General features: G+C 50.5%; 1 protein-coding gene across 1 annotated transcript in view; it reads left to right on the top strand.

The window, feature by feature from the left end:
- The first annotated feature begins 11973 nt into the window (after positions 1–11973).
- The window catches only part of DIABLO (diablo IAP-binding mitochondrial protein), a 29391-nt gene continuing 14804 nt past the window's right edge, over positions 11974–26560 (top strand). Inside the window, exons 1-4 of the mRNA XM_075323245.1 lie at positions 11974–12066; positions 21249–21363; positions 23410–23538; positions 23989–24099. Coding sequence (XP_075179360.1) covers positions 12017–12066; positions 21249–21363; positions 23410–23538; positions 23989–24099 — 405 coding nt within the window. The 5' untranslated portion in view covers positions 11974–12016. The remainder of the gene's footprint in view (positions 12067–21248; positions 21364–23409; positions 23539–23988; positions 24100–26560) is intronic.

Raw genomic sequence — 26560 nt, forward strand, 5'->3', positions numbered from 1 at the left:
CATAGACCTCTTAGCTGGCGAATTTAGACCTTTTACATTTATAGACATACAGTTTAACACCATTATGCTAGAATTAGAGTCTCTTGGCTAAGACTGCAAGGAGGGAAAGGAAGGTTAGGTTGAACATAACACACATAACCAACATTTGTCCAAAAGAAAAAAAAAAGTCCAAAAAAGGACCAGCGCCATGATAGGAGATTGCCGCCCTGGGGGCCAGAAGGACCTGGATGAACCATATCCAGAGGGCCTTCAAGAAAAATAACTAAGTCATAACCACGACTCGGAATATTAGATAACTCACGCTACAGACCACTCTTCATTAATTTTCTCCCTGCGGGATGGCCCTGCGGCTCTCGGAGATCTGTCTGGGAGATTCATCAAGTTCACCGAAGAGAGGAGCCTAGCCAGCTGGTTTGGCGAGTGACACACGTGGGTGTTCCTTGCCCGGATGATCAGGATTTTGACAGGGAAGCCCCATCTGTAGGCGATAGCTTCATCTCTTAAGATCTTGGTGTAAGGAGCAAATTCTCTCCTTTTTGCCAGAGTTCCAGCCGACAGATCAGGAAAAATGGATATAAGGCGGAATTTCTCAGGCAGGGATGGCTTCTTCCTCAGAGCTTGTAGCAGGGCCTCCTTGGTTTTGTAGAAATGCAGGCGAGCTAAGGTATCCCGAGGGGCCTCAGCGTTAAGATATTTTGGTTTTGGGACTCTGTGAATCCTGTCTATTATGAAATCATTTGGGCCCAGATCTGGCAAGGCCTCCTGCAGCAAGGATACCAAGAAGCTCTGCAATCCTCCGTCTGGTATAACCTCTGGAATCCCTCTTATTCTTATATTGTTTCGGCGAGATCAGTCCTCCAGATCCAGGATTTTAGTTTGCAGACCCTGTACTTGCTCTTCTAGATCTGCATTGGCATCTATGAGGCTGTTATGGGATCTTGTGAGCTCCTCCATCTTTGTTTCAATGTGGGAGGTGCGGGCTCCTATGGCTGTAATATCTGCACGCAGCTCAGCTACCATGCCTTTCCAGTCCTCTTGCAGTGAGGCCCGGAGGGCACTGAGAAGCTTCTGCATTGTGTGCTTAGTAAGTGGAATGTCAGCATTATCAGTGTAAGGGGTGCTTCACACACAGCGAGCTCGCTGCCGAGATCGCTGCTGAGTCACGCTTTTTGTGACGCAGAAGTGACCTCATTAGCGATCTCGCTGTGTGTGACACTGAGCAGCAATCTGGCCCCTGCTGCGAGATCGCTGCTCGTTACACACAGCCCTGGTTCGTTTTCTTCAAAGGCGCTCTCCCGCTGTGACACACAGATCGCTGTGTGTGACAGCGAGAGAGCGACGAAATGAAGCGAGCAGGGAGCAGGAGCCGGCATCTGGCAGCTGCGGTAAGCTGTAGCCAAGATAAACATCGGGTAACCAAGGTGGTTACCCGATATTTACCTTAGTTACCAGCCTCCGCAGCTCTCATGCTGCCTGTGCTGCCGGCTCCGGCTCTCTGCACATGTAGCTGCATTACACATCGGGCTAATTAACCCGATGTGTACTGTAGCTAGGAGAGCAAGGAGCCAGCGCTAAGCTAAGCGGTGTGCGCTGGTAACTAATGTAAACATCGGGTAACCATACCCGATGTTTACCTTAGTTACCAGTGTCCGCAGCTTCCAGACGCTGGCTCCGTGCAAGCGCAGCGTCGCTTGCATGTCGCTGCTGGCTGGGGGCTGGTCACTGGTGAGATCTGCCTGTTTGACAGCTCACCAGCGACCATGTAGCGATGCAGCAGCGATCCTGACCAGGTCAGATCGCTGGTCGGATCGCTGCTGCATCGCTAAAGTGTGAAGGTACCCTAAAAGTCTGTAGCAGCCGTGGAGCCCCTCCTGGATGAGCGTGTTGAAACAGTGGAGGAGGAAGCAGCCATCTTATCTCTTCCAGCATTGATAAAAAAATCTGTCACTTTTGCTGGAGAAGGCCTCTTTTGGGACTTTCCCTTTGTCATATCTAGCTCCAGGGGGTTATCTCTGTGATTACCCACCGTGCAGGGAGAATTTGGAGTCTCTGGTGAGCTGTTCTGAGCTGTTTCTGAGTCACTATGGCTGGAGCTCAGCTTCTAGGTGACCAGTGCCATCAGCGTGCAGGCCATGGCCCCCAGTGCTGAGTTTTTGATGCAGCAAAAACACGCAACGTCAAAAACTCAGTAAAAACTCACTATGGGAAGTTAGCATTAGTTCCCACAATGAATGGGAGTTTATTTTACCAAAAAATGTAATGTCTTACAGTTCCAACAAAGTGGATAGGACGTCTAGAAATCTCAAGCCCGATGTGCTTTATTTTTTTTTTACACAGTATAAACTGATCGGTGATGTGATTGTGAAATCAGCAACATATCTATTTCTCTTGCATGTACCTTGAGTTTTACGTGTGAATTTTTCCAATAGAATTGAATTAGATGTGAAAAATCCACTGGTATAAAAACACAGGTAATCCTTACATTACTGTATCATAACGTTATGTCAACACCAAATACCAAGAAATAAAAAAGTAAGGTAGTTTTCTTTAAAACATGACATTAAAAAAGCAAACAAAAAACAATGCAGTAAAAATACTGGTAAATAAACGCATTAAAAAGTGCAATGAAATAGAAATACAAGTATTTTAATTTACCTAATAATCGATGAAGAAATATGGCAGAGAATCTGCAATATTAAAACTCCCCAAATACTCATTGTGATAACGTTGCCTGAAGACAAGTATCATCCATTTACCATTTGGTTAAGAGAAGACTGCATCACCAAATATATCCTTAGAGCTCTTGTCACGCTGGAGCAAGGACTGCAATACAAGAGCTCTTTATAAAAAGCCCCTATGTGAGGGTTTATAATATGCACAACTTCCCTGACCAAAGGTCGCAGTCGAAAGCAAATATGGGCTTTGCCAGCATACTACAGGAGAGACCATGGGTCTGAGCAAACCCAGAATCAACCATATTGGCTCCAAAAGGACAGAAATGGTCCCCGTTTTTGTACCAATGACCACTTCTGCAGGTAAGATACACAGAGATACACATGCAATGCAAATGCATACGCCCAGGTCCTAATCCTCCACACAACCTGGGGTCAGAAGTTTTCCTATATTTTTTTCTGCTTGGGAATAGGAAGGACAAGTAAAGTGACCCCAATTACAGCAAAAGAACCCCCCCGACTTTTGGAGTATTACCTGAGACCCAGACTGAGAGGGCCCCCTTAACTGCATGGGTTCATCAGTGCATATGGGCAGGACTTTACCCATAGGAAGTACAATGATTGGTGGAGGCACCTATCAATCTGTATGGCAAAGGACATACAGTGCCTACAAGTAGTATTCAACCCCCTGCAGATTTAGCAGGTTTACACATTCGGAATTAACTTGGCATTGTGACATTTGGACTGTAGATCAGCCTGGAAGTGTGAAATGCACTGCAGCAAAAAAGAATGTTATTTCTTTTTATTTATTTTTTTTAAATTGAGAAAAGTTTATTCAGAGGGTCATTTATTATTCAACCCTTCAAACCACCAGAATTCTGTTTGGTTCCCCTAAAGTATTAAGAAGTATTTCAGGCACAAAGAACAATGAGCTTCACATGTTTGGATTAATTATCTCTTTTTCCAGCCTTTTCTGACTAATTAAGACCCTCCCCAAACTTGTGAACAGCACTCATACATGGTCAACATGGGAAAGACAAAGGAGCATTCCAAGGCCATCAGAGACAAGATCGTGGAGGGTCACAAGGCTGGCAAGGGGTACAAAACCCTTTCCAAGGAGTTGGGCCTACCTGTCTCCACTGTTGGGAGCATCATCCGGAAGTGGAAGGCTTATGGAACTACTGTTAGCCTTCCACGGCCTGGACAGCCTTTGAAAGTTTCCTCCCGTGCCGAGGCCAGGCTTGTCCGAAGAGTCAAGGCTAACCCAAGGACAACAAGGAAGGAGCTCCGGGAAGATCTCATGGCAGTGGGGACATTGGTTTCAGTCAATACCATAAGTAACGTACTCCACCGCAATGGTCTCCGTTCCAGACGAGCCCGTAAGGTACCTTTACTTTCAAAGCGTCATGTCAAGGCTCGTCTACAGGTTGCTCATGATCACTTGGAGGACTCTGAGACAGACTGGTTCAAGGTTCTCTGGTCTGATGAGACCAAGATCGAGATCTTTGGTGCCAACCACACACGTGATGTTTGGAGACTGGATTGCACTGCATACGACCCCAAGAATACCATCCCTACAGTCAAGCATGGTGGTGGCAGCATCATGCTGTGGGGCTGTTTCTTAGCCAAGGGGCCTGGCCATCTGGTCCGCATCCATGGGAAGATGGATAGCACGGCCTACCTGGAGATTTTGGCCAATAACCTCCGCTCCTCCATCAAGGATCTTAAGATGGGTCATCATTTCATCTTCCAACAAGACAACGACCCAAAGCACACAGCCAAGAAAACCAAGGCCTGGTTTAAGAGGGAAAAAATCAAGGTGTTGCAGTGGCCTAGTCAGTCTCCTGACCTTAACCCAGTTGAAAACTTGTGGAAGGAGCTCAAGATTAAAGTCCACATGAGACACCCAAAGAACCTAGATAACTTGGAGAAGATCTGCATGGAGGAGTGGGCCAAGATAACTCCAGAGACCTGTGCCAGCCTGATCAGGTCTTATAAAAGACGTGTTACGGGGGGACCGGCAGATTAGGACCAGGGGGTATATATCCTAATCGCCAGTCGGGGCCCACCGTGCTCCAGATGACAAAGGAGCTGCTGGCACCTGAGGGTTAGGCAGAGACTATAGAGCTAGATGGCTCTGAGATAACCCAGGAACTCTGGGAACCGGTCACGTGTGTTGGGACACGTCAGACCGGACGACAACCCGATTAGCGTTTTGGTGCACCTAGCGCTACACCAACCACGTGTGCAGGAATCACGTCAGGCCGGGTGGTAACCAGGTAGCGTTGACCGGAAGACCGCCACGAAAGCGCCCTGTCGGCCACGTGTGTAGGACACGTCAGGCCGAGCGGTCCTCCGATTAGCGTTTCTGGCCACCTCTCGACTGGCCACGTGTGTGTAGGAAACGTCAGGCCAGATGGGTACACCAGTAGCGTTGACCGGGAAGCCGAGGAGGATAAGGAACACCCTGTTAACTCCACAGGGGTCCTGGGGTACGCTGTCCGTGCGCGTAGGGGGCACAACCGGACAGATGGCGCAGCAGGTGCGTTGTCCGTGTGCGTAGGGGGCACAATCGGACAGGTGGCGCAGCAGGTGCGTTGTCCGTGTGCGTAGGAGGCACAATCGGACAGGTGGCGCAGCAGGTGCGTTGTCCGTGTGCGTAGGGGGCACAATCGAACAGGAAGCACAGCAGCCGCAGCCCAGTTAACGCCACTGGGCTGCTATAGCAAGACTGGAACGGCAGGAGAGAAGTACGGCGCCTGACCTTGATGTGCCGAGCCACGAATCTTGGCGTGACAGGCACCGTTCGCCTAACCCTACCTACCGCTTCCCAACATAGGCTTATGCCGCAATGAGGCTCTAACATGGAGGTGTGCTCTAACTGAGCAAAAGTGAAGACTGCGCACCTCCATGTTGTCTCCAGCCCCTGTTATAACCTGGGTCCGCCCCAAACCCAGGGTGGAACCACCAATGTCCAATAGCAGAGTGCCATGTCATCAGTGACGTCACATGCGACCTATCCGGAACCGCCACGTCATTGATGACTTCATGGCAGCCACGCCCCAAACACTTCACCAGTCATCGTCTGACGACCAATACTGAGGTGCCAGATCATAGGGGCGGGCCTCTGCGAGCCAGTCCGGAGTTGCCACATCATCAGGACACCTGACACCCTCTGCCCTATCAGGGCCTGCCACCTCACGGACATGCTCAGTGAGGTCCTTACCGGACCTAGCCTCTGGTGCACTAAGTGCCTGAGCATGCCCAGTAGCCTGAGCAACAGGCTCAGAAAGCAGACTATCAGTTTGAGCATGCTCAGTAGGCACATCCCAGAACTTCGACACAGCACGAAGTCCAAGTACCTGTGCAAAGAGGCTGTTAGAGTTAATTGTGGGAGCATGCTCAGTAGCCTGAACTGAGGACTTAGTTTCAGACATAACACAATCAGGCTGAGCATGCTCACTAGGCAAAACACCGGGCTTAAACTCTGGCTGGGGTAAATCAGCGCACGCATGCGCACTAGCCGCCTCTCCACACTTAGACGTGGTGGAAGGAACAGCCAACTGGATGACCCGAGGCACGGCCAAGAACGGCAGCCGGCGCCTGGGCGCAACAGGAACTGCAGCAGGCTGCTTGCGGCGCCGGTTCGTAACAAGACGATTATTAGCTGTAATTGCAAACAAGGGTTATTCCACAAAATATTAAACCTAGGGGTTGAATAATAATTGACCCACACTTTTATGTTGAAAATTTATTAAAATTTAACTGAGCAACATAACTTGTTGGTTTGTAAGATTTATGCATCTGTTAATAAATCCTGCTCTTGTTTGAAGTTTGCAGGCTCTAACTTATTTGCATCTTATCAAACCTGCTAAATCTGCAGGGGGTTGAATACTACTTGTAGGCACTGTAGTGGCCTCTAAAGGCTCAGAAGTTTTATATAAAACCAGAGTGTCCTTTAATCTTTCTGACAGACCATGGCAAAAATGACTTCTTAGAGCAGGTTCATTCCACTGAGTGTCAGTAGCCCACCTACGGAACTCTGAATAAAACTCCTCAGCAGGCTGGTCTTCCTGTTGGAGCTTGAGAAGTTTTGACTCAGCAAGAGAGAAACGGTCAGGATCATCATAGACGAGACCCATAGGCTTAAAAAAAAACATATACTGACCGGAGTGACCGTGAGTCCGTAGGAAGGGAAAAAGCCCAGGATTGAGGATCACCTTGCAGGGCAGAGATAATAATCCCTACATGTTGTACCTAACCCCAGAAGAAGCTTGAAATAAAGTTTGCAAGCCTCATGAAAAACCACAAACTTATCAGGTCCCATGAAAACCTATCCGGGAGAGATGATTAGCTGCCGAGAACATTAGCTCCAATGACTGCTGTTGCTGATCCAAGAACGCATACTGTAGATCTAGAGCCAGAGTCTGCAACTGATCAGCAAGAGCAGCAACAAGATCCATGAAAAATCCTGAAAAAATGTGGTCCGGCTATAATATCAAGCTGGTCCAAGGACCATTCGGGGTGCGGCACAAGAGGAAGGGGACACCAGGGAAGATGTGCCAACTTTCGAACAATGAAGTGAGCAGTGAAATAGATTAGTCAGAGCCCTTTATTTCACCAATGTAAGATGTTGGTCATTCCATTCTAGCTTAAGGTAGTAACTCACAGCATAATAAACAAAAGATATAAATTGGATATCATATGCATCTGTGACGCCCTGGCCTATCAGGCAAAAGATGCAGATTTGGTGCAGAAATATTTGCAAACACTCAACGTGCGCACATAGCTTAAGACGGTAATCCAGAATTGAGTTCAATGACTTCACCTTAGATGAACTCACAGAGTTCAATAAGTTCACCTCAGGTCAGTTCACCTGAGGTCACAGCTGAGGTACCATGGGATTCCAACTGTTACATCATTGACTTCAATGTCGGATTAGCCTATGTGCACAGATTGAGTATTTGGTTGCAGATATTTCTGCACCAAATCTGCAGCATTTCCTGGCAAAAACGCACTGAAACCGCATGCGTTTTTGATTCAGTTTCGGTACGTTTTTCTGCCAGGAGATGCAGACTTGGTGCAGAAATCTCTGCAACCAAATACTCAATGTGGGCACATCAGCTAACCCGGTAGTCTGGGATTAAGTTCAAAGACTTCACCTTAGGTGAGGTCACTGAGTTCACCTCAGGTCAGTTCACTTGAGGTCACAGCTGGGGTACTGTGGGAACCGCCAGCTGTGACCTCAGGTGAATTCACTGACGTCACAGCTCACAGCTGCACCCGTGTGTACCAGAACGCCGCAGTGCACTTTAACCCCAGGATCTAGCAAAGCTGGGATCGTCGTGGGACTTTGTGGTGTGGATTAAATTTGACCTGCAGTGGTGTATTGGGGGTTAATAATTTAATGAACAAAGGGTGTTTTCTTAAATAAAGGATTTTTCTGTTTTGTGTTTTATTTTTACTTACATGATTAGTAATGGGGGATGTCTTATAGACCCCTCCCCATTACTAACCTTGGGCTTGATGACAGCTGTGATTTTTTGACAAATCACAGCTGTCATTAACCCCTTATATTACACCTCTCCATGGCAATCAGGATGAACCGGGTAAGCACCAGGATTGGTTCATCTAATGGATTTTCTAATTCTGGGGCAGTTGGGGGCTACTATTTTTAGGCTAGGGATGTCCAATAAGCATGGGCCTCCCCAGACTGAGAATACAAGCCTCCCTGTGTGCTTTATTGTGGCTGGGTATTAAAATTTTGGGGGACCGCACGCAATTTTTTAAAATTATTTAAGTAAATAAAAAAAGCCACATGGGGCTCCTCATATTTTGATACATAGCCAAGATAAGTGCATGGCTTCCTCCCCACCTAATTACTGATAGGCCCATTTATTTTAGAAGACAGGTGTCGTGCTTAGGGAGAATTAATCCCCTTATGGGAGATTACCCATATTACTGGGAGATATTTTGAGCATCATATTCATTTGTTGGAGAAACTTTAATTGATATGAAATTTTCTGAGATAATGAATTGGTAGGGGGATCTTAAAACCTAAATTATCATGGTGTCTGGACTTGGATTATATTGATTTTGCCCTTATCTGACCTGCTAACTGCATGTGAATGATACGTATATAATTGGCATGAATTTGTGACTACCGATTGTATATATATAATATACATGTAAATGTTCTTATTATTATTGTTATGGTCAGGTATTTGCATGTATATGAGCGCGGGATCCCTATCATTAAAATTGTCATGTAGATATGACTATTAGTATGCTGCCCCTTTGAATGCCCTTATGTCATCTTATAAGCTGTGGACTTTCTATGTTCCTTGTGTATCTCAGTGCGGCTGCGTCTCAGTTTTAAATGCCCTTATGTCATCTTATAAGCTGTGAACTTTCTAAGTTCCTTTTGTATCTCAGTGCGGTTGCGTCTCAGTCTGCCTTGAACACGCCCACTCTTGATCATGTGACCGTGTGAGCTCACGATGAAGGAGGCAATACTTATTATTGTGAAGGGCTTTTCCCTTCACATTACGTAGCTGGGGCATGCGCACTGGTGGCGCAGGTGGTGCATGCGCAGCTGAGACTACGGTGACGCTGAGTGTGGGAGGACGTGGGTTTCCCCACAGCTGTTTGGTTTAAGTGAGGGCTATTTAAGGCAGCGGGGAACATGCAGCTCCATGACGCCTGGAGGACGGGAGCATGTCATCAAGACAGGATTGACTGGAGTGCTGCTGATCTGTTTGTCTGGCGCCATGGACCTGCATACCCCATATTATATGATCTGACAAGTGAGTTATCTACTTATTCTGTTACCGGTCTGATGTAATTTTGTGCACATGTTGTATCTTTATGCCTGTTTGTCTATGTATGTCCGATTGAAAGCTGATAGACTATACTTACCTTTCCAGCCTCCTGATGAACCACATGTCTGTGTGGGGAAACGCGTCGAGGTGGAGACGTCTTTAATTAATATGAAATGGTTGGCGGTTCACTACATTGACTAAAGGACTATTTATTCAACGCCTTGTGATCTTAATGTGGATACTCCTGGATGAATATATCTGACTGTGACTCCAGAATTAGCACTAACGTGCCAGCATAGTCATATTGGGAGCTACCGAATTAAGTTTGGCTTAGGCTAAGTTCACATTTCCGCTAAAATCTATCAGTCACAATCCGCTGCTCTTGTAAACAGCGGAATCCGTTTAGCGGATTCCGCTGCTCCCATAGACTTGTATGAGCAGCGGATTGTGACTGATGATGCTGCGTTGCACCCTCCGCCCGACTGATCAGTCGTGGAACGACTGACCGCCGGGCGGGGGGAACGCAGCATGTAACGTTTTTTGAGCAGCGAGATCCGTCGGATTTCGCTGCGCATGCTCTCTGGCTCCCTGCACACGTCACCAGCTTTGGTTGGTTACCCGATATTTACCCTGGTTACGGTGCAAGGAGCCAGCGCTAAGCGGTGTAGGCCCGTAACCAAGGTAAATATCGGGTAACCAAGGTAAACATCGGGTGCTTTGCTGTTACCCGATATTTAGGCTGGTTACGTGTGCAGGGAGGCCGACACTTCCCCGCTCGGCCCCGCCCCCTCCCGCACTCCGCACATGTATGTACACACACACACACATACACTCACCTGTCCCCAGCCATGCAGACAAGCACTGCCACTGACATCCTCAGCGCCTGGCCCCGCCCCCCGCTCGGCTCCGCCCCCTCCCGCACTTTGCATGTGCACACACATACATTACATACATACATACATACATGCACATACACACACTCACTCACTCACACATACACTCACCTGTCCCCAGCCATGCAGACCGCAGCACTTCTACTGACATCCTCAGCGCCTGGCCCCGCCCCCCGCTCGGCTCTGCCCCCGAACTCCGCCCCCGCACACAACGGAATCCGACAAAGAATTCTGTTCTTTGTCATCCGTTGTACAGCGTTGAACAGCGCATCAGTCACATGCGTCAAGCGACGCATGTGACTGATACAAATCAACGGAAATGTGAACTTAGCCTTATGCAATGTGTGTCCTTATGTGAACCAGCATTGGTTATGTATGTTTAAATTGTATCAATTTGTCTTTTATTTCATTGTAAACCCTGTTCTTGATATTCAAGATCAGGGGTTGCCATTTAGTTGTCTTAAGACAATTGATCAGTGTAATGTCAATATGCACAAAATGGTGTGGTGAAAAATTCTTTTTTTACTTGAATAAAAATAAAAATCAATTTCATAAAATTGGGGATTATTATACGTTTAATTCAATCACAGACATGCCAATACTCGACATGGGGACAGAAAGGAATGGTTTCTGCAATAGTGTAGATGCCAACATTTACAGAACAATGACGAACTTGGTCGATTTTTCAGAAAAGGGTTTGTGAATCCGATCTTGATCAGAGCGAGCCAAGGCTCCTGCTGAATGTGAGATTGGCAATTCTTTATCTTTATTTTTATATAGCGCTAACATATTCCGCAGAGCTTTACATACATCAGGAATGCTGTCCCCATTAGGGCTCACAATCTAAATTCCATATCTATATGTCTTTGGAGTGTGGCAGGAAACCGGAGAACCCGGAGGAAACCCACGCAAACACGGGGAGAACATACAAACTCCTTGCAGATGTTGTCCTTGGTGGGATTTGAACCCAGGACCCCAGGGCTGCAAGACTGCAATGCTAACCACTGAGCCCCCGTGCCGCCCATCTCTGTAATATCTCTAGTGCTGAGCTGCCTACTGTCCGGGGTCTATTGAGTGCTTGGTGGGGTCTCTGGACCTGGACCCTCACCAGGTGATTAAAGTGCACACCAAATCTGATACAGGTTCAGAGTATAGTTACTCTGCTGAGACTCAAGGAGGACTGGACTGTACTGCGCTGACTGCACTCCTCCCTCCCTTCACAAAAATGGGGAGCGCTGCAGTCAATAACCGGAGACGATCAGCGTACAGTCAGCACACCACAGCAGTGCTACAAGGTCCTGCAGTGCGATCTGTGTGCATTCACAGAGGGCAGAAAAAAGCGGCCAACCATGGTGTTCTCAGTGCATCAGCCAAATGCTCTCCGCCCACAGAGTGTACGGAACACAGGCGACTTCCGGTTCTCCGCTCTCTATGTCCGTACCCAACAGTGTGACTGTGTACGGAATACAGGCGACTTCCGGTTCTCCGCTCTCTATGTCCGTCCCCCACAGTGTGTACGGAATACAGGCGACTTCCGGTTCTCCGCTCTCTACGTCCGTCCCCTATTTCCTGCCGACGTCACACGTTCCTGTACGGAAGGTGGTTCACAGTTCCGGTTGCCTGCCGTAAGATGGCGTCATTCAGTAGAAGAGTCTTGTGGAGTTTCTCCTGTCTCCTCAGGTACGTGCAGCCGGTCACTGGCGCTTTCTCTGCCATATATAGTGTAATGTAGCCATTACCTGTGACAGAGCTGAGCGCTCCATACCGTGTGTCTCCGCCATATACAGGTCATGGTGTGCTCGTCCTTCCCTGGCTGTGGTGGAGCAGGTAATGTCAGGACTCGGTGAGCGGACCTATCCTACTGTGCAGGGTAATGGTAGCCATGTTCACATAGGAATCACAGCCCAGCTTTCATTATTCCAGCCCGGCTTAAAGGGCCATATTAAAGGGATCCTGTGCTCCTATAATATCAGACCCCGGTGTAAGGTTACTGACCGCTCTGTTTTACTTAGATACTTTGAGGCAGATCAGAGAGAATATACTTTAAGATCCAGCCGGGGCGGCGCTGACTGGTCAGGACTCTCACTATGGTCTTATTCCTGCCCTTCAGGTGACTGACAAGTGTTTCCCTATATGCACATGGATGAGACCTGTCATTCACCTGCAGCGAGGTGGCAATACGCCGGCTGGCTTCCTTGCCGGACTAGTCAGCTCCCCCCTATAGTCCCTGGTCGGCTCCTTGTGTTTTTCTGAAACGATGAAGTGTATCAATGTAAAACACCCCTGACTTCCATCGCACAGCCGGGCTCTGATTGCTGCTGCTCGGGGTCCGGAGATCCGGCTCTTAGTCACATGTTCCCTTTAAAGAGTAACTAAACTTTTGTTTGATTATTCTCCAGACATTGCAAAGTTCAGAATTTGTGATGATTCATTACCTCACCATTTGTTCAAGCAGTCTGTGTACAGGCAGCTCCAATGGTGATCACTGTCCCTTCTAGATGTCACAGGTCCCCTAAAGCCTATGATTGTCTGTCTGCAGTGTATCAACAGGAAAACATTCACTCACTGTACTGGTCATGTGACCGCTGCAGCCAATGATATACGAATTGTGCAGTCATTGCTTCCATCCACAAGGATGGCCTGCACTGTATCCATGGGGGTGAACACAGGTGAGCATTTATTTTTAGGACAGCCTATTCCTAAGTTGACCCTTTTTTATTTTTTTTGTTTTTGCAATGCTGGGCAACCCCTTTAAGAAATAAAGGCTGAGCTCTGCTTGGTTGCTGTCACGAACCACCGGGGGGTCACTCAGAAATCCCCCGCGCTGGCTACCAGTACGTCACAATCGGGGGGTAACAAGTGGGGTCACCCCTCCTTTATACCTCCCGACCGACAGACAGAGCACGTGACGCGCTCTCTAGCGCCCCTCTTATAGTCAGGCCAATTATGGAATTGCCCGACAATAAGCAAGGAGGCCGCTATACTACTTATGCCGGTTATTGAAGGGTCCCCGGTGAGAGTAGGGTATATATTCCCCCGACCTCCGCGGGCGGAATATATAATATCTTCCCGAATCTCACTGGCCTCCCCACAATAATCCTTGGCACAATTCGCTGCCACCAACCGATTTACGGTAACTATTAGCCGAACACACAGACGTGGGATTCGAGATCGAGATAACAGAACAGCCCAAGATTAATTATATAATTTAATCAGCTTAAAGCACACTAGAACTACGATATATACAATAGGGAATCTACAGAATATACATATGTCAGAGTACAGTTACAGATAAAGCATGGGTTACAAACAGGTATACAATTACATCAGTTACCTTGTGTGTCTGGCCACAGGGGGGCGCTGTAGACCAGGTTTCCAGGAACTCTCTCACAGGTCTGTCCCAACCAGGCCCCCGAGCAGAAGAACGCTGGAAAATGGCCGAAGTAGGGTTATCAACCTGGGCAGATCCAGGTCCCCTCCTACCTTCGTGACCTCACGGGGAAGCACTGCCACTCCCCCTGCATGGATCAGAATTATCCAGAAAAGGGGATTTTGGCCATAACTGTGCCTGGGAGCGTCGTAGACGGACGTCAACGCTCTCATTGTGACAGTTATGAATTTAGCTACAGAACGAGGGGACTCATGACCTGTCTACGAGTTCCCATATGGCTGATATCACGTTTGGTGTGTTTCCCAATGTCCTACTTCCATAAAAAGGGTGTGCCAGCATCGTCCACATGCGGAGACACCATTTCTATGGTTGCCATATTTATCGGAAATATGGCTTGCGAGATATGAACCATTTTTTACTGGAGTCGTTCTGTCTGGCTACTTCCATAGCCTTGCTAATGAGATAGCAGCTCCAGCTACAGGGTGACGGCAGGGAGTCATCCTGGATCCATTGTCCTCACATCATCTCATTTCCATATCACAGGACATGGCCATGGATGTGTAAGTGGAATGTGACACCTTTCAGATGCTGCACATTGAGAATAAGAAGGGAGGGGGGCACTGCCAGGGAGTGATGAGAGCAATTATGACTTCTCGTCATAATTCCTCTTCATATCCCAGGCTTTACCTCACACCTCCCCCCTTTTGAGGGCGCTAGGGGGCAGCACACTCCGGTGTTCCCCCGTGCGCCCGTCCGCGACCCCTCCTTGTCTGGACAGCCCGTCTGCGTTACCGTGGTCACGGCCCCTTTTGTGGCGAATGGTGAAGTCGTATTGCTGGAGCGCAAGGCTCCATCGCAACAATCGCCCATTCGTCCCAGAGACGGTGTGCAACCAGCTGAGGGGATTGTGGTCCGTCTCCACGATGAAGTGGCGCCCGTATAGATAGGGTTGCAGACGCTGCAGGGCCCACACTATGGCCAGGCACTCCTTCTCCATCGTGGAATAGGCAACTTCCCTTGGTAACAGCTTCCTGCTCAGGTACAAGACTGGGTGCTCTTGGCTCGCAGAGTCCACCTGGCTGAGCACCGCACCGAGGCCGAAGTCACTGGCGTCGGTCTGTACTACAAACGGCCGCGTGAAGTCGGCTGCCTGTAGCACGGGCGGGCTGGACAGGGCGTCCTTTAGGGCCCGGAAGGCTGTCTCGCAGTCCATTGTCCAATCGACTGCAGAGGGCAGCTTCTTCTTGGTGAGGTCCGTCAAGGGCTTTGCCAGGCTACTATAGCGTGGAACAAACCTCCTATAGTACCCAGCGGTCCCCAAGAAGGACATCACCTGCTTCTTGGTCCTGGGGGTGGGCCAGGATGCGATGGCCTCCACTTTCTCAGGCTCGGGCTTCAGCGTTCCCCCACCTACCCGGTGACCGAGGTACTGGACCTCGCTCATGGCCAGCTGACACTTTCCCGGCTTGATGGTCAAACCTGCCCGGTGGATCCGCCTGAGCACCTGTGCTAGATGCTCTAGGTGGTCCTCCCAGGTGGGACTGAAGACGGCAATGTCATCCAGGTACGCGGCCGCGTACCCTTCAAGTCCCTTGAGCAGGGTGTTGACCATCCGCTGGAAAGTGGCAGGGGCATTCCTCATCCCGAATGGCATCACCGTGGACTCGTACAGTCCAAATGGGGTAATAAAGGCAGAGCGTTCCCTGGCCTTGCGAGTCAGGGGGATCTGCCAATATCCCCGGCTCAGGTCCATGATGGTCAGGTACTGAGCCCCGGCCAACTGATCGAGCAGGTCATTGATGCGTGGCATTGGGTACGCATCGGCGACCGTGACAGCATTGAGCCCCCTGTAGTCCACGCAGAACCGAGTGGTTCGGTCCTTCTTAGGGACGAGGACTACAGGCGAGGCCCAAGCGCTGTGGGATGCCTGGATCACCCCCAGCTCCAGCATCTCGTCAATCTCCTGGCGCATGTGTTGCTGCACCTCCAGGGAGACCCGATATGCTGAACGCCGGATCGGGGGATGATCCCCAGTGTCCACGTGATGGACAGCCAAGTCAGTCCTTCCGGGCTGGTTGGTAAACAACCCCCGGAAGGGGAGGAGGGTGGCCCACAGCTGGGACCGTTGGTCCTCCAAGAGCTGGTGGCCAACCTCCACATCCTCAATGGATCCGCCTGCCCTAACCTGGGCTAGCATATCCAAGAGGGTTTCCGCTTCTCCCTCCTCGGGCAGGTTGCACACGGGGAGCGCACATGCCTCCCGCTCATGATGTGCCTTCATCATGTTCACATGGAAGGGCTTCCGCCTTCCACGGGCAGGGTCCAGGGTGACCAGGTACGTCACAGGGTTGAGCTGCTGGTACACGAGGTATGGGCCTTCCCAGGCTGCCTGAAGCTTGTCCTGTGGTACGGGGACCAGTACCCACACCTCTTGACCCACTTGGTAGGTCCTCTCACAAGCGTTCTGGTCGTACCAACGCTTCTGATCAGCCTGGGCTTGAGCCATATTGTCGTGTACCAGTTGCGTCAAGGCCTGCATTTTGTCCCGGAAGCGCATGACATACTCGATAACCGACACTCCAGGGGTGGCCAAATCCCCTTCCCAAGCCTCTTTCACCAGAGCCAGGGGGCCCCGCACACGTCGCCCGTACAGGAGCTCAAACGGTGAGAATCCTGTTGAGGCCTGTGGAACCTCCCGGTAAGCAAATAACAGGTGTGGGAGATACCGCTCCCAGTCACGCCCATGGGAGTCGACCAACATCTTAAGCATCTGCTTTAAGGTGCCATTGAACCGCTCGCACAGGCCATTAGTCTGTGGATGGTACGGGCTGGCCACCAGATGTCGCACCTGGACTTGCTTACAGAGGGTCTCCATCAGCTGGGACATGAATTGGGTCCCCCGGTCAGTGAGCATTTCCTGGGGAAAACCCACTCGGGAGAAAATCTCCAGCAATGCGGTGGCCACCTTGTCAGCCCGAATGGACGACAAGGCCACTGCTTCTGGGTACCGGGTGGCATAGTCCACTACCGTCAGTATGAAGCGTTTCCCGGAGCTGCTGGGGATGGCCAGCGGGCCGACCAGATCCACAGCCACCCTCCTGAAAGGCTCATCGATGATTGGCAGAGATACCAGTGGGGCTTTGGGGCGTGGCCCCGCCTTCCCCACTCTCTGACAGGTTTCACACGAACGGCAGTAGGCAGCCACATCGGCCCCCATTTTTGGCCAGTAGAAATGCTGGTTTAACCTGGCCTTGGTCTTAGCGATCCCTAGGTGTCCGGCCATCGGAATCTCATGTGCGATCCGCAACAACTCCGTCCGGAACGGATAGGGTACCACCAACTGTCGGTCCCTGGGCCACGCCTCCGGTGAACCCTGCTGGACCGTGGCCCGGTACAGCCGTCCTTGGTCCCAGACCACTCGCTCCGGGTCCGAGTCCGAGGGAGGCTGTGCCGCCTGCTCCTTAAGAGCTTTCAGGCTGTCGTCAGCTTCTAACGCTGCCTGAAACCCCTGACTAGATGTGGCCAGAATCGACGAGACTGTCACATCTTCAGTCAGTACCCCGGGACCTGTGTCCTGGCCTCCACCTGACTCGGCTGCCACTTGGTCAGAAGGGGAAGAGCTATCGGACCTCCGGGAGGCCCCTTGGCTTCCAGCACTCCCACTGCGGGTGACAGCGGCCACAGCCGCTGCGACCGTGGGTCGTGCCTGCTCCTCCTCCGTTCCTGACCAAGTCGCCGGTTCAGGCAGACCTACCTGGCTTCCTGACACCCCGGTTGTGGGGGAACCCTGCACCGAGATCTTACCTGGGAGCACTTCCGCTCCTGGACCGGCCCCAATCTCACCTGCCTGTTCCCCCCCTGCAGCAACAGAACCCCGCTGTGAAATCTCTGGGGACCCCACATTTGCTGTGGTAGCCCCCACCCCACACACTGGTCCTCCCCCTGCAGCACCCTGCTCTCTGCTTATCCCTGCAGAGGGCAACAGATCCCAGCTCACAGGCTGGTTACTTGTAGAGGCATTGTCACACCTTTCTCTGACCCCCTCCCCGGTCACAGCTGCAGCTGTGTGTGTGTCTATGGTGTCTGTGCAAGCAGAAATATCAGAGTTCACTCCCTCCTCCCTTACATCATTCATAGATAACACATTAACATTGTCAGGAGTCATGTCAGCACTGGCTGAAGGTTCAGCCTTTGGGGCGGGGCCAAACTGGGAGGTTATTTGCCCCAAATCTGTCCCAAGTAGCACGTTTGCAGGGATCCGATCAGTTACCCCCACCTCCCTCACCCCTCGCCCTGCGCCCCAGTCCACATAAATGTCAGCAACAGGCAGCGCCGGGTCAATGCCTCCAATCCCGGAGACAGCGAGGGTTTTTCCAGGGATCAAGTCTTGGGGGGACACCATCTCAGGCCGCACCAGAGTCACCTCCGAGGCGCTGTCTCGCAGTCCTATGGTCACAGACTGGCCGACGGTGACAGGTTGGAAGCTGTCCAGGGACCTACCACCACCCCCACCCACACAATACACCTTGGGCGGCCCTTGGGACGGGGACGGAGCCGGGGCCTTGGGACGCTGAGGGCACATGGCCTTGAAGTGTCCAGGTAGGTTGCACTGGTGGCACCGTCTTGGTTCTGCCACGGGCCTGGAGAGGGGAGTTGAGGGGGACACCCCCTGCAGTCTAGGGGCAGGTGGGGCAGTCGCAGAGTTCATCTTACCCCCTCTCCAGGTGCTGCTGGTGGCTGCTCTCCTGGCTTCAGGAGCCCGATTGTTGGTGTAGTCATCGGCCAGGGCAGCTGTAGCCGTGGACCCCTTTGGCTTCTGGTCTCGGATGAACTGGCGGAGATCCTCAGGGCAGTTCCACAAGAGTTGCTCCGTGATGAACAAGTCCAGGATCTCCGGTCCGGTGGAAAGCTGCAGGCCTTGGGTCCAGTGGTCGGCAGCTCGGGCAAGTGCCCGCCTGTGGTCAGCCCAGGAGTCCTTTGGTCCCTTCTGTAGGCTCCGGAACTTCTTGCGGTAGGACTCCGGGGTGAGGTTGTACTGTTGGATCAGGGCCCGCTTGATGGTGTCGTAGCCCTGATCTGCCTCAGCAGGCAAGTCCCCAAGGATATCCAGGGCCTTACCCCTTAAACGGGGGGTCAGGTATTTGGCCCACTGGTCCTTGTTCAGATGGTGCTGCAAGCAAGTCCGCTCAAAAGCAGTCAAGAAAGAGTCCAAGTCTCCATCCTTCTCCAGCACTGGGAAGTCCTCAACACGGACCTTTGGAAGTTTGGTGTCTTGAAGGTCACGTGTGGCTGATGAGGGCCGGAGCTGAGCTAGCTGCAGCTGGTGGTCACGGTCTGCCTGTTGCCGTCGCTCCGCAGCCTCACGCTCTGCCTGGCGCTCTTCACGCGCTGCCTGCCGCTCTGCCCTGCGCTCTGCCATGAGTATCTCGTAGGTATCCCGGTCTCCAGCCTGGAGAAGGGCCATAGCCATTTGAAGAAGGCTATCCGAGCCTCCCAGGCTCGGTGGAATGGCACGTGGTGATCTGCGGCCCGCTGCGGAGCCTGGTGCTTCACTGTCCATTGCAGAGCGGAGGGCTGGCATCTGGCTCGTTGAGGAACCTTGGGCGAGCTCCTCCTCATCTTGTCCAGCAGTGCCAGGTTGTGCAATGTCCTCGGCAGAACGGCTTTCTGGCGTCGAGCTCCTGGAGGGCTCGTGGACAACCTCCTCATCGTCTATGGCCTGAGCATCGGCCATTCCTTTGGCTTTGCTCCTGGTGCTATCAGCCATTGTTGCAGACTTTGGTCACTGACACAGAACTGACACCTGATGCCTCCACACACCTTACAGTATCTGCACTCTGACACTCTAGTGTTGAGCTGGTCTGAAGACCCCAGCAGCCACAGCTGCTGCAGGCAGTCTTTAGTGTCTGGGAGTATGGGTCTCACACTCACACACACTATTATCTCGATCCCACCGCTTGCCACCAATATGTCACGAACCACCGGGGGGTCACTCAGAAATCCCCCGCGCTGGCTACCAGTACGTCACAATCGGGGGGTAACAAGTGGGGTCACCCCTCCTTTATACCTCCCGACCGACAGACAGAGCACGTGACGCGCTCTCTAGCGCCCCTCTTATAGTCAGGCCAATTATGGAATTGCCCGACAATAAGCAAGGAGGCCGCTATACTACTTATGCCGGTTATTGAAGGGTCCCCGGTGAGAGTAGGGTATATATTCCCCCGACCTCCGCGGGCGGAATATATAATATCTTCCCGAATCTCACTGGCCTCCCCACAATAATCCTTGGCACAATTCGCTGCCACCAACCGATTTACGGTAACTATTAGCCGAACACACAGACGTGGGATTCGAGATCGAGATAACAGAACAGCCCAAGATTAATTATATAATTTAATCAGCTTAAAGCACACTAGAACTACGATATATACAATAGGGAATCTACAGAATATACATATGTCAGAGTACAGTTACAGATAAAGCATGGGTTACAAACAGGTATACAATTACATCAGTTACCTTGTGTGTCTGGCCACAGGGGGGCGCTGTAGACCAGGTTTCCAGGAACTCTCTCACAGGTCTGTCCCAACCAGGCCCCCGAGCAGAAGAACGCTGGAAAATGGCCGAAGTAGGGTTATCAACCTGGGCAGATCCAGGTCCCCTCCTACCTTCGTGACCTCACGGGGAAGCACTGCCACTCCCCCTGCATGGATCAGAATTATCCAGAAAAGGGGATTTTGGCCATAACTGTGCCTGGGAGCGTCGTAGACGGACGTCAACGCTCTCATTGTGACAGTTATGAATTTAGCTACAGAACGAGGGGACTCATGACCTGTCTACGAGTTCCCATATGGCTGATATCACGTTTGGTGTGTTTCCCAATGTCCTACTTCCATAAAAAGGGTGTGCCAGCATCGTCCACATGCGGAGACACCATTTCTATGGTTGCCATATTTATCGGAAATATGGCTTGCGAGATATGAACCATTTTTTACTGGAGTCGTTCTGTCTGGCTACTTCCATAGCCTTGCTAATGAGATAGCAGCTCCAGCTACAGGGTGACGGCAGGGAGTCATCCTGGATCCATTGTCCTCACATCATCTCATTTCCATATCACAGGACATGGCCATGGATGTGTAAGTGGAATGTGACACCTTTCAGATGCTGCACATTGAGAATAAGAAGGGAGGGGGGCACTGCCAGGGAGTGATGAGAGCAATTATGACTTCTCGTCATAATTCCTCTTCATATCCCAGGCTTTACCTCACAGTTGCTATAAGGAACAAGTCCAGCTTTACTCTTAGCCAGTTTTGATAAATCACCCCAGGTTATCGTGACCCCAGTGCTGATGGGGAACTACAACCCCCTGATTTGTGGCACCAGGTAACGGATGCTGGGGATTGTAGTATAACTATTTTGACAAGATAAGTAGGTTCTCAACCGTTCTAATAATCAGGACTTTGTGTTGCAGGCAGTCTCATCCCTCCTTCCATAGAAGACACGTTTTTGGCATCTTTAAAGGGTCATGGCGTCAAGTTCTGTCGGTGGGATTGGGGGCCAGTCTCTGTGCTATTCCGGTGGGACAGGTAATGTTACTAATCTGAGACTTCATAAAAAATAAAGTGGCAAATCAACTGCATAGAATATTCCACCTAGGAAATAAGTTCTGTCGGCGATCTCATCTCAACAAGCGGTGTGTATAGTTCCAATGCGCAGCTTCAGTTCGCCCCAGAAAATCACTTTTATCTATAGTATTCGGTTTATTTAAAGACCAAACTGTTTAGAAAGTCTAAAGCATTTAATGTTATTTCTCCTTTTGGATGCCACTCATGTATTTAGCCAGAAAAGTAAAAGAGAATCTGTCAGTGTGAAAATGCGGTTTAGTATGAAAACCAGGTTATAAGCAGGGGGAGCTGTGCTGACCGGTGTATAGTCGTGGGAAAGACTTGCTTGTCATTTTATACTTTGCTTATTCTGGGCTTGGTAGCCCGATGAGCGGGTCTTATCAGTCTTATCAGTGATTGGCAGCTATTTTGGTATGCATGCATATACAGGAAGTGTGTCAATCACTGAGTAACACAACCCACTGGATTATTGAACCCAAAATAGGCAAAAATAAGCACGGGAGCAGAGTGAAGGGGTGAGTTTTCAATCCTTGTTTTACTCCTATGACTGCCCTCTGTAAAAGGTAACCATTGAACAGAAAACCCCCTTTAATTTTTTCCCAAATGACTATTTCATACATATTTATTTCAGACATAGAATGGAGTTCCAAACATTATTCCTTAAATGACTATTTCAAGCTGTCCATCTCCTGCGCTATACCATGCTTCTGGCAGAATGGACTGGCTGGACATGGGAGAAGCGAGGACGCTCCCATTATTCATCTTAACACATTTGTTTGTATGACATAGATTACATCTATGGACTCTTTCTACTTAAGGCCCCGTCACACTAAGCAACATCGCTAGCAACATCGCTGCTGATGGACAACTTTTGTGACGTAGCAGCGATGTTGCTAGTGATGTTGCTGTGTGTGACATCCAGCAACAACCTGGCCCCTGCTGTGAGGTCGCTGGTTGTTGCTGAATGTCCTGGGCCATTCTTTAGTTGTTGCTGTCCCGCTGTGAAGCACAGATCGCTGTGTGTGACAGCGAGACAGCAACAACTAAATGTGCAGGCAGCAGGAGCCGGCTTCTGCGGACACTGGTAACCACAGTAAACATCGGGTAACCAAGAAGCCCTGTCCTTGGTTACCCGATATTTACCTTCGTTACCAGCCTCCGCCGCTCTCACTGTCAGTGCCGGCTCCTGCTCCTTGCACGTGTAGCAGAGTACACATCGGGTAATTAACCCGATGTGTACTGTAGCTAGGAGAGCAGGGAGCCAGCGCTAAGCGGTGTGGGCTGCTCCCTGCTCTGTGCACATGTAGCTGCAGCACACATCGGGTAATTAACTCGATGTTTGCTGTAACTAGGAGAGCAGGGAGCCAGCGCTAAGCGGTGTGCGCTGCTCCCTGCTCTCTGCACGTGTAGCTGCGTGCGCTGGTAACCAAGGTAAATATCGGGTTGGTTACATCGCTTCAGTGCATCGCTGCTGGCTGGGGGCTGGTCACTGGTTGCTGGTGACAGCTCACCAGCAACCCGTGTAGCGATGCTCCAGCGATCCCTGCCAGGTCAGGTTGCTGGTGGGATCGCTGGTGCGTCTGACTGTGTGACATCTCACCAGCAACCTCCTAGCAACTTACCAGCGATCCCTATCAGGTTGTATCGTTGTTGGGATCGCTGGTAAGTTGTTTAGTGTGACGGTACCTTAAGGCAAAATAATGCATAGCGTTCCACTTTGACTTTAATAACTATTTTATGGTGTCATTGCCATGTTTCCAGCTCCTTCATACTGCTATTTATATAATCCTTGTCAGGTTCCCGTATTGCCTTGTAAGCATTTAAGAGAAGCACCAGTGTTTGGTTTTTTTATTCTCTGAATGTTGTTCGTGGGTCACAAGCAGATGGACATCCAAAATTTGTCTGGCTCTTTATCTCTCATGCAGAGCTGTAGTGTGATAATGACAACTATTGTATGATTTCTAATAAGAGGCTTGTTCTGCTTTTCCTACACACATGTTCCTGAAGAGATCGGAGCCTGCGCTATCAAACGACTCTCTGATAAAAAGGGCGGCATCTCTGGTAGCAGACAGTACGCAGACCCTCCTATCACAAACAACGTATGCTCTTCTGGAGTCCCTCACAGATTACACTAAGGTAAGAAACTGGCAAATCGTGGAATCTCCACCCCTTCCAATTATTTTTCACTAAATTGAACTTTCTCATTTGATACGGTTCCAGATTTTATAAGTGACAGCATGTTTATTTTGCATGCGTATGACTAGTGAATTGCTTGCGGAAATGTTCCATTGGCATGCATTGGGAGGTCAAAATCCATAGATATAGCACATTGGTGCTGTGGTTTTAGTGGATACGCTGCTGATCCACAATTCCACAGGAAAACTCAGAAATTGACGTGGATTGGCTCATTAGATTGACTTCACATTGGTGTAGATTTATTGGATGTGAACTTAGTCTTATCTCCTAAATTAGCATTAGAAGGTAATGGAGACAGTAGTTTGTGTAATCACAGAACACTTATTTCCAGCGGAAAATGAATTTGCATGACCACCATATGAACAGTAATGTTTTTCCTTTTGCATACAGGCCGTGTACACCCTTCTATCCTTACAGAAGAAATATACATCCCTTCTGGAGAGGATGAACTCAAATGAAGAAAGTGCAATATGTCAGGTGATGATTGGGGCACGAGTGCAAGTAAGTAGGTGTGACGTTTGTCAAATTATACCTAGATATCTTCTGGACAACTTTTCCTTGGAGATCCATGCAGTCATGACAAGGATACTAGTCGTGAATAATCTGGTTTGAAGTACCTGAATGCACTTGGTGTAATACATGGAGATAGAGGGCTGCTGATGGGACGTCTTGTACATCTATAGGCAAGATTCAGCAGTAGCACAAGATTTCTTAAATCTTACAGCCCCGGTAGTTTGAAGATGACCAAGTAGTAAAAACAAATCTTACCTTTATATTTCTTTGTCGCTCCATTGGGAGACCCAGACAATTGGGTGTATAGCTTCTGCCTCCGGAGGCCACACAAAGTATTACACTTTTAAAAAAGTGTAACCCCTCCCCTCTGCCTATACACCCTCCCGTGGATCACGGGCTCCTCAGTTTTATGCTTTGTGTGGAAGGAGGCACACATCCACTCATGCATTCTCATACTTAGTTATGTCGGTTGGAAGAAAAGAGGGCCCCCACGGGGCCCCCGGCATGCTCCCTTCTCACCCCACTAAGTCGGCGGTGTTGTTAAGGTTGAAGTACCCATTGCGGGTACAGAGGCTGGAGCCACATGCCGTCTCCTTCACCATCCCTTATGCGGCTCTGGGAGAAGTGGGATCCTGAGCGGTCATCCATTTACTGGGACCGTGCTCCATCCGCAGCCCCTGTGGGAACCTACCGGACCGGAGCCTCTTCAACCTCAGGGACCGGGCCCTGCAACTCAAAGGTAATCTGTGTCCCCATAGGGGACTGTGCAGGAGCGCACCTTCTTCCCGGAAACCGCGGCAGCTGCTGAATTAAGGAGGCCGGTGGACTTCCGCGCCGACTGTGCCTGCTTGTCGGGTGCGGTCTCAAATTTAGTCCCCGGCTTCATCGCGGCCTAGTCGCAAAAATCCCGCCCCCGGGCCTGCCTGTCAGGGGTAAGGGTGGGATTACCGACCTGACGGCGGATGTGAGGGCTGGAGCATCCTGCATGTTTTTCTCCCCCCTCACTGATCACTGTGGGGACCCCAGATTCCTGTACTTTACTGGTGCCGCCCACGGCTCCACTCCTCCCCTGAGAGCTCCGGCAGCCATTTTTTTGGCATTCTGCCGGTGGAGGATTCTCAGTGAACAGCTCTGCAGCTCCGGGGGATCCAAGGCAGGGAATCTGGAGGACACACTTCGCTCGTTAGCGGTTGGTAAGCCACACCGGTCACCCGGTGCTGGTCCCCGTAGGGTGCCGGAATACGTACGTATATATATATATATATATATATATATATATATATATATATATATATATATATATATATATATATATATATATATATATATATATATATATATATATATATATATATAATAATCTCTGTTCGGTCGGGCTGTGAACCCCTTGCCCATATACCCTCAGTGATCTCTCTCCTAGGAGACAACAGCATGTCGTCCACAAGGAGCAAAGCTGCTAAGGCACAGGGTTTTTTTGCGGCCTGTACCTCTTGTGGGGCTATGTTACCTGCGGGTTCCACCTACCCTCACTGTGAGCACTGCTCGACCCCTGTTTCGCTTGCTCAGCCTGAGCCTCGGAGACTGGTGGGCCCCTCGGCTCATGTAGACCCCCCTGCTCCCCCTGACCAGGCTGCAGGGACAGAGTTCGCCTCTTTTGCTGAGAAACTCTCTGACTCACTTTCTCAATCCATTGCACAGTCTATGGACAAATGGTCTTCTAAGCTGCTAGAGGCTTTGCAGTCCAGACCGGACCTTTCACAGGCCCCGGCCCCTGTTAGCTCGTCGCCTCCAGGCCCCTCTCGGTCCGCGTCGCAGCGCGCTCCCAGGTTGGCCCCTCGGTCTCAGGCGGAGGACTCCTGCCCGGACCGCAGTCCTAGACCGGCTAAGCGGGCTCGCTGGGACTCTTCCCCGACTTCCTCTCGCTGCTCGGGATCCCAGCTTGAGGACTCTCTGGAGGACGAGGCGGACATCGCAGCTCAGGGCTCTGACCCTGACGTCGCCCTTAACCTTGATACACCTGAGGGGGACGCCTTAGTAAATGATCTTATCTCGTCCATCAACCAGGTGTTGGATCTCTCTCCCCCGCCCCCTCCTGTAGAGGAGTCGGCGTCTCAGCAGGAGAAACACCAGTTTCGGTTCCCCAAACGTACACGCAATACGTTTTTTGATCACTCTAACTTCAGGGATGCTGTCCAGAAGCCCAGAGCGGTCCCGGACAAGCGCTTTGCTAAACGCCTCACTGACACGCGTTACCCCTTCCCATCTGAAGTTGTTAAGGGTTGGGCTCACTGTCCCAAGGTGGATCCTCCAGTCTCCAGATTGGCGGCTAGATCCGTGGTGTCGGTTGCAGATGGCTCATCCCTAAAGGATGCCACTGACAGACAGAGCTCCTGGTGAAGTCCATCTATGAGGCCACGGGCGCGTCTTTTGCCCCGGCCTTTGCAGCCGT

The sequence above is a fragment of the Anomaloglossus baeobatrachus genome, chromosome 1, assembly GCF_048569485.1.
Source record: "Anomaloglossus baeobatrachus isolate aAnoBae1 chromosome 1, aAnoBae1.hap1, whole genome shotgun sequence".
In the NCBI taxonomy this organism is placed as follows: Eukaryota; Metazoa; Chordata; class Amphibia; order Anura; family Aromobatidae; genus Anomaloglossus; species Anomaloglossus baeobatrachus.